General features: G+C 39.5%; 1 protein-coding gene across 1 annotated transcript in view; it reads right to left on the bottom strand.

Moving 5' to 3' along the window:
- Positions 1–1,951: 1,951 nt before the first annotated feature.
- The window catches only part of LOC101856096 (centrosome and spindle pole associated protein 1), a gene marked incomplete in the record, with an annotated part of 163,640 nt that continues 150,996 nt past the window's right edge, over positions 1,952–14,595 (bottom strand). The window contains 2 exon segments of the mRNA XM_035969359.1: positions 1,952–4,837; positions 12,746–12,814. Coding sequence (XP_035825252.1) covers positions 4,768–4,837; positions 12,746–12,814 — 139 coding nt within the window.

The following is a 14,595-nucleotide window of genomic DNA, read 5'->3' as shown; positions in this document are numbered from 1 at the left end:
GGGGGGGAGGGGGGAAGGGGTGAAATTAAATATCGCTTCGGTCACATTTGTTCTGCTTCGCTTTTCAGCTATCAAGACGACTTCTCCAAGGTGTGTAGTATGTACATGAAGGGGCTCTCCTGACTTAGAAGTTAAGGTGTTCGCCTCTTATTCAAAGGTCATGGGTTCGAATCCGGGTAGCGACCGAAACATTTTCTTCTCTAAAATTGACTCCTTTCACACCCTTTCCTGCTCTCTAGCAATGTTCTGTCGTCTGCTTTCGTCGCCACTTTTTTCCTGACTCTCTCTGCAGTCTGTCCACTGCTACTCCTTGGCTCCTTCTTACTGCTGTCTTTCAGCCACAACCCTGATCTTATTTTAGGAAAGATCTACACCTAGCCTTCTAGGACAAGGGCGAAAAATCTTGGAAATTTCGTGTACAAGTTGTGCACGTTAAAAGATCCCTTGATTGTCTACAATTGATAAGACTAGGCTTCGGCCGCAACACGGGCAAACTTCAAAATCTCCTACAAACTGAAAATGTTTAATGTGTCCCGCGCGCTCATATGACTTTATGCAGTTGCAAGAGCCGTAAAACACTTACCCAAAAAAAAAAAACCCAAAAACTCGGTAGTATTTGGTTATACCCAAGAGGACTGGGGTGGTAAATCTTGCCTACCTTGATACCAGAGGTGTGAAAAAGCCTAAAACAAATATGAGGCGCTCAGTTGTCCACTAACGATGCCTGCATAAACCTGTGGTAGAATTATAGTAAACTTGGTTAAACACAAAGCTGTTTGACACGGAATTCATGTTACCAATATGAGGATTTCAAATCCCTGTTTCAAGTGTTTCCCCCTTTTTACATCTTTATTCCCAGCATTATAACTTCCCTTGATTGTGCACGAAATCTGCTTAACGCCAGGAAACTACCTGGCCCCGTAAAGTTCGTGTCATCGAGGTTTTAATGTACCAGGTCCTTTGTTATGAGATTGAGAGGCCAGTAGATGACCTCTAATCTACCAAGTCTCTCACGAATTTTGATTATAATGTTCAATGGAACGAAATGAGACCGGCGTCAGGGGTGTAACAGTTAGGCGCTTCGCTGTTACACACAGGAGACCCGAGTTCGATACCTGAGAGAGGAGAATTTTTATCGAGTATCTCGGTCTTTCTGCTGAGATGTTGCATCCCTCTCAGCTTGGATTGGCTTTAACAGGCAGGGTCGGAAGCCCGCCTCTTCCTATGTATGATCTAAATTATGTCAGCAGGGGCGTAATAACACCTATATTAAAACAAAAAAGAAACAGATGTAAAAAACCACGGGAGTGTCCATTAACCGCCCTCAGCACACTAGAAGGAGACAGAAGCAAAAAAAGACCCAGTGAGAAAAGAAATGAAAGACTGGCGAAGTCAGTGAAAACACAATGAGGTCCGACCTTTTGGCCTGGATTGCCGATAAAATAAATACAGAACCAAGACAGGTTCTCTCTCTCTCTCTCTCTCTCTCTCTCTCTCTCTCTCTCTCTCTCTCTCTCTCTCTCTCTCTCTCTCTCTCTCTCTTTCTCTCTCTCTCTCTCTCTCTCTCTCTCTCTCTCTCTCTCTCTCGAGTCTCTCTCTCTAGAGTCTCTCTCTCTCTCTTTCTCTCCGTCATTCTCATTCTATCTCTCTTTCTCATTCTATCTATCTTTCTCATTCTATATATCTATCTCTCTATCTCTGTCTATCTATCTATCTATCTATCTATCTATCTATCTATCTATCTATCTATCTATCTATCTATCTATCTATCTATTTATCTATCTACCTACCCCCTCTCTCTCCCACCCCTGCTTTACCTTCCCCTCCTCATTCTCCTCCGTATCCTTTTCTCTTTCCCTTAACCCCCGCACACACAAATGCCCCCACACAATCATCAACATAGAACACATAAATACATTGAAAAACAAATGAGCAGAAGTAACGTATTGCACTGATTGCTTCTAAATTGAAAATTTTATTTCTTAAATTAATGTCACAGCATAGGTATCATCTGGAATGGACGGATGGTATCACAGCCAAGTCACTGCCTTGACAATTATTTTAAAAACCCTTAAAAGTTAAAACCATAACCAGAATATAGTCTCTAAGACATTGGACAAAATACAGTATAATATACGACACATAGGAAAACTGTATATGTTACACCTCATAATTTTGACTTGATTGGATACATGCCAAGAAATTTTTTCTCCGCATAATTTAATTTTAATTTTGGTTAAATCAGGCATACAAGTTCAGACTCACGCGTAAATATCACGATAACAACATGTTGTGGCATAAAAATAAATCTCAAAATATAATCTTTCAACAAAACATCGTAAAATATGCAAACAACGCTCTCTTTTTGAACGTTGTCAGACTTAAAGTGTAAAATAATGCGATCTTTTTTTGTATAAAGGGAAGTGTCGGACTGTTAAAAAACATGACAAGGGAACGCAAAACCAACTTGTCATAACTTGAAACTCATAACTTTTGACAGAACTTTCTAGCTCCTTATCTAATCATCGTAATCCGAGATCATTTCATATTTGTCTTCTTAGGACCACTATTTGTCTTCAAAGTCAACTCAAGTTCCCTCATTGTCGTCCCAGCATGAGACTGCTAAAAGTTGTTCCTTGTCTATTATTTTATTGGTTTGAGAAGAAAGAAGTCCTACGGGAAATATCCAGTCTACGCGAGCATGTGTCAAATCGTACCCGTCGTTGTCCCCCTTGTTTGTCAAATGTACCGTTCACGAAACAGATGTCTCGTCCCGACGAAAATGAAACCAGCGAAAAGGGAAAGAAAAATCCGTATGTGAAACATTATAACACAGGGGATCAACGCACAATGGCAGGCTGTACGCTATGATTGTTTAGGCTGTCAAAGGCAACATCAACATTTTCCTTCTGAAAGCTCTGAGAGGTAGTTATTCGAAACCCCAGTAGGCTTCTAGCAAAACGTTTTTGTTTTGGACAATTGAAATTAATACTCTACTTTATTCAAATCGGCGTAAACGGCTCTGGGCTGAGCTTTAGACAGATGAAAAGACTGAAGACTACAAAAAAATCATCCCTCCATTCTACCCCTTATATGGCTCATGGAGTAGTCATTGGTGTTGAGACATTTCTGCCAATAGATATTTCACATTCAAACCATTAATCTGTCATCTTTCAGTGCTGGCAGACCAACAGCTGAGCAATAAACGTTTCATCAGAGAATTTGGGGAATGCAGTAAGCAGTTTTTAGGTGCTTAATATTTTTCCCATAAGGATTGATAACAAATAAGGACATAAAACAGTCTAACTAGTTTAAACAACAACACAAAAACCTATCTGCTAGAAAATGCAGCAAAAGCAAAGCGTGGAGGACCGAATGCACTTGAAAGGAAGAGGTGGGGCTGTGTGTTTGGGTAATAAAGGCATGGGAATTAACAATCTAAATGGCATATAATATATGCCTCTAAGATCAGGTTGGTTGTACATGCAAGGCACAAGTAGCATGGGAAAAGTGCCTGAAAATAACAGACAGTGTTCCTATTAGAGTCTGAAAGGCACTCGTCTCAGATTTCATTCTTCTGAATGTGGTAGTTCAGCTCTGACGATGACGATAACGCAAGCCTCTTCCCAAGGTCGCGCTTCATGAAGCAAAGGGACAGAGAAAAGGGGGAAGATAGGGACGAATGGAAGGTGGAGGGTGGAAGAATTAAACGACCACCATAATTAGTGCACGTGTAGTTTCTTATTTCGTTGTCATTAAAAATAAGTTAAACAAAAGTGTGAGACTAACGCCAAAGTAGCAGCTGAAGCGGAAACGTTAGAATTAGAAGTTCATTTGAACGATGGAATGAGAAACCCATGTTTGTTTTTAGCTTAGATGTCTTAGTCCAAATCCAATAATCTTTGGCTGTGTTGTGTATACCCTCATTCATGTCCCCACTAATAAAACTAGTCAGCTAACATCTGTTTAGAAACAAAGGAATTGACACGTGGTCTTTACCACAGAACACAACAGGAAAACAAATGGAAATAATGTCTCTCACAATAGACCCCTCCACACTGCTCCTCAAAAGAAAATATATCATAAAATACTTATAAAGTATTCTTTAAGTAATAATTAGTGAGACAATCACTGAATAATCATTGATTGGTTATATGCCTAATTTTTCTTTTACAGTGTTCATTTGAATATTCGTGTTAAGTAGGAACAGATCAGTACACAAAAAACTTCTTCTGGAGGCCCCCTGGCCTCCCACCCTTTTAGAAAGTCCCAGTCCACCTTTGAAATAAAGTGTAGAATCACTCCCACATAGTGGCAATAATATTCTGCTCACACAATAGAAGTATAAGGACGCTTACAGTAGTTGTGTTGATACACCATTGACTTGTTAATTAAAATCACTTCGTAAATATTTTAGAATCAAACAGAATAAGTAGACATTGTGAAAATACCCATAAATACCATAAATATTCCCATAATTACATACCTCATGTCAAATCACATATATCATGCCATATTTCGTATCAGCAATCAAACAAGGAAAGATCAGCGTGGATATGTTTGGTAGACAGTAGAAATATTCGGATATATCGTATATAGCTGACAGTAGTCTTTTCATACTACTCTCTCTTTTCCCCCTCTCTTTCTCTCTCTCTCTCTCTCTCTCTCTCTCTCTCTCTCTCTCTCTCTCTCTCTTTCTCTCTTTCTCTCCCTCTCCATCTCTCATTGTTCCTGCGAGTGACACTGTAGAGTGACACGTCATGACGTCTAATACTTGGACTGCTTGCTGCCGGCTCTCATCCACGTGTCGTCCAGTAGTGTATTACGTGAGGGGGGTCTGTGAGGAGGGGGAGGGGGAAGAAAGTAAAAACAATTCAATCAGAATGGGAAATGGCTGTGGTTTGTATTCCCTTTTCTATGTTTATTTTGAGTTGTTTTTATTGTTACTGTTGTAGTAGTACTTGTTGTTGTTGTTTTTGTTGTGATTTGTGTTGTTGTTGTTTTTGTTGTTGTTGTTGTCGTCGCTGTTGTTGTTGTTGTTGTTGTTGTTGCTGTTGTTGTTGCTGTTGTTGGTGTCGCTGTTTTGGTTGTTTGGGTTTTTTTTTTAAAGAGACGAGCACAATGCCAAGTAAATTGTCTTGTACACCATCAAGATTCAGACTTAAAGCAGAACATCCAGTCTACAAAATATGACAAACACAAATGCCAGCCCCTACCTGGGAATGTTCGACACAAACAATAATTAGGAAATTATCATAATCTTTTGGCATGAACACAACTTTCATCAGGTGCTTTAAAAGCACACTGTACATATGGGATAACCAAAAAAAAAAGACATTTAGAATTGATTGCATATCTTACGTTGTTATAGGGAAAATATTCGCGCACATGCCAGAAGAGAGAGGTAGAGAGAGGAAGAGAGAGGTAGAGAGAGAAAGAGAGAGGTAGAGAGAGGAAGAGAGAGGTAGAGAGAGAAAGAGAGAGAGATGGAGGAGAGAGAGAGAGGGGGGGTGAGAGAGGGGGAGAGAGAGGGAGAGAGGGGGGGGGGAGAAAAGGAGAGAGAGATTTGAAATATCACAAATTTATGACCAATCAGCAATCACTGAACAATTTAGTAAGAAAAGGCAATACAGAAGCAGAACTCACAAACGAAGAGCACGGCACGCGCGCACGCACGCGCGCGCAGGCACAAACACATACACACACACGCAGACACACACACACACACACACACACACACTAACACACACACACACACACACACACACACACACATACACACACACACACTCACACACACCACACACATGCCCATACAAAAATAACGATGTGGGGCAAATTGCATAAATAAATCTATCTAAAATTTGGAACAGATCACCCTTAACAATCCCACATGTATTCATAGAAGCAAGGCAGTGAGGGAAAATCTCAGCGTACATACAAGTTGAGAGGGGTGTGTGTGTGTGGGGGGGGGGGGGGGGGTCATAAACATAGAGAGTCAGTGAAAGAAGAAACCATTCAAGACATCAAGACTCCGAGCATCATCGAAGGATAAGTCAAGGTCAGAGAGTAACAAGACAACATTTTGAACGTGAAATAAAAGTTTTAAAAAGGACATGAACATAGACTCAGATAGTAAAGAACAAACATTTCAAGTACTGGATTCGTATAACATTGGACACTCATTACAGAATTCTCCTATTAGAGCATGAGGGGGTGGGGGTTGGAAACGAAGGTAGTGAAGAAAGTACATTTCAACTATAAGCACTAGTTTATTGGGTGCATATTACAGAATTTACCTCTTCCAATATCATGTCCCTGAAGCAAGCCCGGAGAGATCATCCCACTAAACTGCTCAAGCACACGTTTTGACTTTTTGATAAGAACTGATCCGACCATTATCCCCTTAACCACATCAGATGAGTAATTATAATTTTAATTGTAGATGTTTTACTCTCCCATCTACACAGTTTAGGTCATAATTTAGATGGAAAGCTGCGTTGACCCCGTTTGTCTAGAATAACCCGGGCTGAGAGAGATACGATGTCCGAGCAGAAATATGGAGATTCTCAATTTTAAAAAACTCTCCCCACACTGGGGTTGAGCTCACGTCTCATGAGTGCAACGTCACCGAGCCTTTCCGCTACACTGCAGACAATGGTCAGCAAAGTAACAAAGCATAATGGTCATCGCCTGTACAGCTAAACACTGGCCAGCTAAACAGATGTACTAATCTAAAAATAAATTATCTTAACTTAACCACTGCACCAAAGACGCCGGGTCAAATACAGAGACAGAACGTGACTTATTAAACATCAATGGAAAACGCAAACTGGAGAACACTGAGTGGGTGGCTGGAGGGTGCCCTGGTGTGGTCTGCTAATTCTTTACTATCAAACATCTGATTCTACCGTCCTTATCCCTCCTCCTTTTCATGTTTGTTACTCTCTTGCAACACCTCTAACCCTCCGCATTAACATGACCTAATTGTGTCACAAGTGCTGTAAAACACTCACTAAAACAAAAAAGAGCACAAGGAGAATAAGTCTGACATTGAGCAAGGAAAAGAAAAAAAAACATAAGGCATTGTTTAAACGAAAGACCCAGTAGATGACTTGTTCTAAAAGAAACACGCAATATTAAACCAAAAACTAATTTTATGATTGTCAATGAGATGGAAAAAAAACGTAATAAAAGAAACCCAGTAGAGAAGTTCAGCTATAAGCACAGTTCCTGAGATCAGGGGTCTAGCACATCAAGTAATAATGCACAGCTTCAAAGTCTAACCCCCATCTAAGCACGGTCAGTGGGACAGGGGTGTTCGTCCCAAACCCCACGACAACCTTTGAGGAACTAAAAGTAGCCGTCAAAAGCTAAGATAAATAAATAACTACAAACAAATAAACACTAAAATAAAAAACCTCCTTCTGTCTCCTCTTCGAGTCGCAGTACTAAGACATTTACTTTCTCACGTTGTCGTTGTCAATGCTGATTAAAATGGCACCCGCAAAAGAGATACGGGACCAAGACCAAACAAAAGAAAAGAGTATACGCATACGAAGTTCGAAAACAAAAATCAAGACAACATTGCAGAAAAAAATAAGATAAAAAATTCGACGTATTCTACTATCCTCCGATCAAAACAGCGATGAAGCTGAAAACACGCAACATGTAAAAGACATTCAGACTAATCATGCTCACTATGACGTGCCGTCTATCGCTTGACCCTGATGAAATCATTCAAAACAATAACAATGTAATAAATGGTTCAAAGGGATGACTGAAATTCTAGCGGTAATGAAGCAGATGAAAGTGTATAAACGTGAAAGTGAAAAAAAAAATGAAAAAAAAAAGAAAAGAAGAAAAATAAAGAAAAGAAAAAAAATGTTAAAACTATTTAAATGTTCTAAAGTAAGTGTGTAAATGATGAATAAACTACCTGTCGCCACACCATGTTATACGAACGTTCTGATTTATTTTTAAAAATCAAATCATTGATTTCCGTAACATACTTTGTTGCCACGCAGTCAAGAGGTATATAAGATTTTGACTTTTTAAATTGATTGCAAGTCCTAACTACGATACAACCAGTTCAAACACAACCTGTTGGAGATTCGAATCATTGTCACCTGCCTCACAATCCCGCATAACAACGACCAGGCGAACATGGCGCCCTTTGAGAAAAGAACACTATGGAAGAGGGGGTGAAGACGAATGGAAAAGACATGTACTTTGAAATGGCGGAGAAAAGAAAGGAGGTCATCAAATTAAACATTAGCAAACAGTGGCAGCTAATTTGCCTGTTGGCATTATCTAGTAAGCCCATAGTAACAAATAAAAGATTAAATTTTGATGAAATGTATGACATGATGTGAGTCTACAGCCAATTTCAACAAAAGAAAGGCAATCCATTGGAAGGTACTTTGGATTTTACGGCCCATCTACGTGACTAGCCCCTCGCTGAAAATAATCTCTGCTTTTAAAAATCAGTTAAAGCTGTTTCATCTATATCATCATGAAGAAACCCTTTATCTCCAAGAGAGTAAAAATAATATATTTCGTAGCTCAAATCATAGCCCGATGCAAAATGACGTGTCTTAATTTTATAATAAAAGCCCAGAGAACTCGTTGACATCTGGAAATCACGTTGTGCAGCAGACACATTTCCCGCTGTCGATGTTGAAATTAATGGTGTGCGCAAAGGGAAATATGCTAGGAAGGAGCGTACAAAAATATTGTGCGAATAAAAAACTATGGGTGCCTTAGACCAAAACCTGAAACTTTTTTCCCCGAAACTATTACTTGTTTAGAATCTATTTAAAAAGCTATTAAATCTAATGTGCCGTGGCATGATTTTTTAATAGACCAGAAAATGATAAGACATAAAATATTACGATGAAGCAAATTGTTCGACAGAGTGTCTAAAATATAGTAGAAAATGAAAATAAATTTGATTTAGTTATATCAAAGAAAGTAATTAACATGCATGAAGAAGAGGAAGAAAGGTAAACATGAGAAGAGCTTAGATCGTTGTCTATGGACAACAGAACCTTTTCAGGAACAGAGATATGAGGCTGAAAATTAACTGATAAGTCTGTCTATACGAGAGAAAAAAAATGTAAAGTATAAATCGGTCTGGCCAGCTACATTGTCCCGAGTAGGACACGCATGTTGGTCAACCCTGTACAAACGAAACGCCTGTCCGAGCACGAAATACAGTAACTATAAAACATTAATTGAATTATGCAAAGCAAACTGTGGATACATTCGAGTGAGCTAAACCTTTTTACGCTTTTTACTTCTTTTTTTTAAAATATGATTTTCTTTCATTTCATTTTTATTTGCACATTTAATTAATGTTATTGAATTTTTTTTCCCTTTTCAAATTTCATTTTTTTAAATGTATTTTTTTTTCATTTCTTTTTCTTCCTTTTTTTTCTTGGGGGGGATTAAGAGCCTCTTGATCTGAAGTCGCCTCCAACAAAGAACGTAAGAGATGCGTTCCGCTTGAAAACGATTAATGATGGTGCGCTGTGGACATGCTTAGTCGTTATCTTTAAGGTGAAACCACGAAAGAATGAACTTCCGATGTCTACCACATTCCTCGAGATTATTCCCACCACTTTTTGTGACGTAAATAAATGTATCTATTCATAAACGTCAAATAAAAAAAAAGATTTGCAAACAGTTGCATTCTTCCTAATTCTTCTCATAAATATAAGTTGAGTACATTTAACAACTGATACAGTCTAGAAATTTTAATAAGTCCCAAAAAGATCCCATCAAAGCAATAATTTGCGAAACATTTGACCTATACAAATGCCATCCATGATTATCATTATCATTATCATTATTATTATCATTATCATTATTATTATTATTATTATTATTATTATTATTATTATTAAATATGAAAACAGCCAAAGACAAATTCTAAATCTGCGAGGCCGACGTGAACTGTGGCCCAGGCGTTTCGTTGAGTTACAGGGTTAGCAAAGCCGGAGCTACTTAGCCGTTCTGACCGAGGACTCACTGTGAAGGCGGGGCTGAACGAGTCAGAGCGAACTTCAAGGTCGTCTAAGTACAGCCTGCATAAGTGGACAATGGTATTACAACTGCACTGGGGGGTAACCTTAAGACCGAAGAAGCCTGTTTACAAAACCCCTCCAGCTGAGTGCTTATTATCAAATATCAAAACCTGCATACAGTCTGTCTCAAGAGTAAACCGGTTGCTGTTGTTATTTGTTGTTTTTACTTCACAAACAACAACTTAATAATTACATTCATTTTAGTTCTCATAACTGTCCAGTAAGCAGTAAGGCACACAAAAAACACCAACGGCGAGCATTGTATTAGCGACCAAGTGGGGAAAATGGGGCCGTCGTTACTCTTCATAGAAAATCCTGACAAGCAAAATAACTCACTTTTGTTCGATTAAGGTGATTTATTCGACACCCCCCCCCCCCCCCCCAGCACTTAGCCAGAATTACACTCAGGTGAACGAGGGCAAACTGGTTAAACCACATAACAGCTGCATATTATTTTACCGCCTCTACGTTCGTCACGGTTACTCTGAGAAAGGCTACAAACGCCTAAAATGGCCGACTAAAGACGACGCAGGCCCTGCATCTTGACAATATTCCCTTTACAACAATGGAGTTGAACAAATAGAACCCTTTGCCCCTGAGACAGGGGGCTTGTTAGGAATAGAACGAGGAACCTGCGTGAAACGAGCACCTCGTAAATCTAATCGACTCTGCACCTCACAAGTCTGGAGTCCTCTGGAGTCTCATTCTTTTTGCCTTGAAAAGGAAAAACTTTTAGGAGGTGCAGCAGAAGCTATAAACGAGTAACTGGACTTTCACATGCAATCGTACCGTTTAGCGTCGTGATAACTTTTAGGTAATAATAACAACGATGATAATAATTATGACGACCGTTCTGGTGGCCGGTACCCGAAAAAGACATCAGTACTCCATTTCGTAAGTGGCAACTCTGTTTTCATCACGAGTAAACGGAGAAAGTGGGACAGATTCCCAACAACTTCTAAATTGCCAACAGACATGACATTGAATAATACCATTCTCACAGATGGATTACGTATTATATTTCATTTTGAGGGGGTGGTTCGCCTCCTTATACCCTGCCGTCGCAAAGAAAGGGCGGGGGGAAATTTCGCGTGATATCAACCGAACATGTTCTGGCTGAGGCGTCTCAAGATTCGATCACTTCTTCCACATCTAATTTTTGAAGTTCTGATGAACAGGGCCGGCATTATGAGATTACAAGATCGAGTTCCCCACTTCTGGGACAGCTGCGATTCAAATCTCATAATTAATACGCCAGTGTGTAACTCGGACTGACGGGGAGGACCCGCGACCTGAGGACTGTAGGCCTGTATCTTCCTTATAAATCTCATGGTGATAAATCCGTGCAGTTTTAATGGCCCCAAAGCAGCTGTGTGTGCATTGCACAAGCGCATATATACCTACCTACTTTGGTCCTTTGTCGGTTTAATTATTTGTGTACTTTCTTTTCTTTCCTGTTTTCGAAGTTGATTATCGGGTTGGGTTGAAAAAAAAGATGGGGGGGGGGGAGTGATGTTGGTCTAAATGGGTTGGGTGGGGGGAGGGGTGATGTCGGCTTAAATAGGTGGTGCAAAAGGGGAGGGGGGGTGGAGTTCAAAGTGCGTGACGGGTGGAACAATTAATAAGAGTTTTTACTTGTCCTTACTTGATACTAACAAAATCGTTCCCTCTTTCTCTCTCTCTTTCCCCCGCTCGCTCTCTCTCTCTCTCTCTCTCTCTCTCTCTCTCTCTCTCTCTCTCTCTCTCTGTTTCTCTCTGTCTGTCTGTCTCTCTCTTTCTCTATCTATCTATCTATCTATCTGTCTCTCTCCAACGTTTTTCACCCTTAATACATGTAAATCCTTTGTTTTTCCGGATTTGAAATTTAGGTGTGCGAATACAAGTACAAGCTCACGCACATACGTACACGCGCACGCACGCTTGCACGCTTACATGCTTGCATGCATGCACACTTACCCACCTATATTCAATGAGTCTCTCCATCAGAGACGGAGTACGCAATATCTTTGAAAACTTCAAATAAAGTTCCATATAGGTTGACTTTAATTATTCCATGTTTTCCAACAAAAACCCAGACTCACTAAACCATGGGGCGAAGCGAAATGCACTGGCTCATCATAGTGAAAGAGTTAAAACAATTCATCCCTCAGCCTTCGACCCTGAGCTAGAAAACATAAATCAAGAAAAAAAAAAGAGAAAAAAAACTGAATCAAAATGTTAACCCATCAGTGTATGTGGGTTGTTTCCTTTTTTTTTAGAGGACTGTCATCCAAGAAACTGTTGTACAAAAATGAGAGTTCATGCACTAGCGCAAAGAACAGAATAAGCACATCGAGATTTAAAAGTAGCATTCAATAAGAACATTTTCCTGTGTCTGTTATAGAAGTTCCCCCCACCCCCAAAAAAAACCGTTCAATTTTCAAAAGTAGATAGAAGAAAAAAGAACCACATGTCCCTGAAAAACAGTGTAACATCTATACGTACTCGAATCAAAATAAACAATAAATTAAATAAGGAATAATGTTTAAATATAAACACTTAGGTTCACACTGGTACGGTAAATCAACAATTTCAAGGGAAAGAGCCGACTCGCCAGTAATGTGGGAAATCAGTCAAACTGAATTGTGATACCAAAAAGAAACAGGGTTGTTCGTTACCTGTTATGTCCTTGTTTGGTCATAAAACGATCCAAGACATCTTCAGGGTCATACAAAGACACGTCATCACCTGCAAGGAAAAACAAACATGACATGTATTACTAGTGTTTTTGCAATCCTTTTATCAAAGTTCACGTAGGTTCTCTGCCCAAAAGTGGGACGAGGAAAACTGCCTTTGTATTGCAATTGATTCAGAACCTGACAACCACAGGCAAGTGTACGGTTCCGATAGGAATGGGGTCTGAATTTTTAAAACCCTACCATGATTTCCTCTAAATCCATGTCCTTTTCGGGGGGGGGGGGCAGATTTGTCCAGTGAAAATTTTAGACTTAAAAAAATAACAACAATAACTTAAAACGGTATCTATATAAACAATAAACTTCAATGTAAAAGAAAGGGAGGCGAGGGGAATGGTGTTGGGGGTGGTAAGAACCTTCGAAATTTTTTTTAGCAATTGGGGATAAGAACCAGATTTTAAATAATCGCTTGTTCTAGTATGAGTCGTCCGTTGAGTATAAAATAATAATCTCGGTCTTTCTGCAGGGATGTTGTATCCCTCTCAGATCGGATTAGCCCCGACAGGCAGGGCCGAGGTCCCCTTTCTAAATGATTTACATAGTGTCAATGGGAGAGTAAAAAAGAAACTACATTAAAAAATGTCATCAGCTATGCTGATATGCGGGGAGAGCTTAGCTTTTTATTGAAGCACTTTTTCTGATTCTCTTGTTTGTGTACGAGTTATAGAACAGACTTGACAGTGGAGGAGCGACTATACTAAATTTTATCCCCCTAACTGTCTTCCCGTAGCTTCTTACAAAATCGTATCCCAAAGCAGACTGTTGGGAGATTCAACACATCCAGTTGTTACGAAAACAAGTTTTCCGCTGTTCTGTTATAGTCAGGTTGTTGGGTGTTTTTTTTTCAATTAGAACACTTGCCTACGCCTTTGCACGCCATAAAGAAAGATTAGACCACCTGCAACGCCGTGCGTGCAACGCGATCCCAAAATGATATTTGAGCTCTAGCAATACACACACATTATGTCCTCAAACATCATGAAACGACAACTTGAAGATATTTGGCCGCCCGTACTTTCAGCAACAAATAAACGGAGCGTGTGAATTTTCTTAGTCTTAGGCCTATAAATTAGACTCGAATATTAAAGACAAGCATGTTAGAATGACAGTCGAAGAACTAATCATATTCATTAAACATATTTATGTTTGGGGTTTTTTTCATGCAGGTGCGTCTGGTACTTGCTGGTGAATGATCTTAAGGCTGGGAATTGTGTTGACAAATAATAAGAGCTATACAGGTGGAAAATCTACATGCACGAGTCACACTATCAGCTCACAACACAAGGAAAAGGAACTGTGCCTTTTTGAAAGAGCTCTATACAAAAGAAAAACCACCTCGTTAACTGGTAATAAATTCCGTCATAAATAACACCAATAGCAGGACACATCCAAGCACATAGAGACTCTCGATCGCTCATTTCTTGACTATTTGAACATAATATTCATGTTTTATGTGTCTCTCTCGGTTTTGGAAAAGGAGTGTAAGCAACATAAAAAGGCCAGCAAGATTAAATAAGTACATGTATACACAAAGCACATGTGACATTCTTCGAAATTTTTAAATATTCAATTTAGCCTCAGATAAATGTCTAAGTGATATGCAAAGCTGCAAAAAGTACGGACTGGGCTAAATGATCATGACAAAATGCATGGCAGCTGTTGGCAACCGTAAACAAGGTCGGGTCATGACGCAATTACACGTCAAACTCTGAGTCAGAGATGAAACCTCCAGGTATGCCAGACGTACATTATATCTTTTTTTGAAAGGGGGC

This window comes from Aplysia californica, unplaced genomic scaffold (genome assembly GCF_000002075.1).
Source record: "Aplysia californica isolate F4 #8 unplaced genomic scaffold, AplCal3.0 scaffold00140, whole genome shotgun sequence".
NCBI classification, from domain to species: domain Eukaryota; kingdom Metazoa; phylum Mollusca; class Gastropoda; order Aplysiida; family Aplysiidae; genus Aplysia; species Aplysia californica.
Note: the sequence above shows the minus strand (reverse complement) of the source record. Positions and strands in the feature narration are given on the sequence as shown.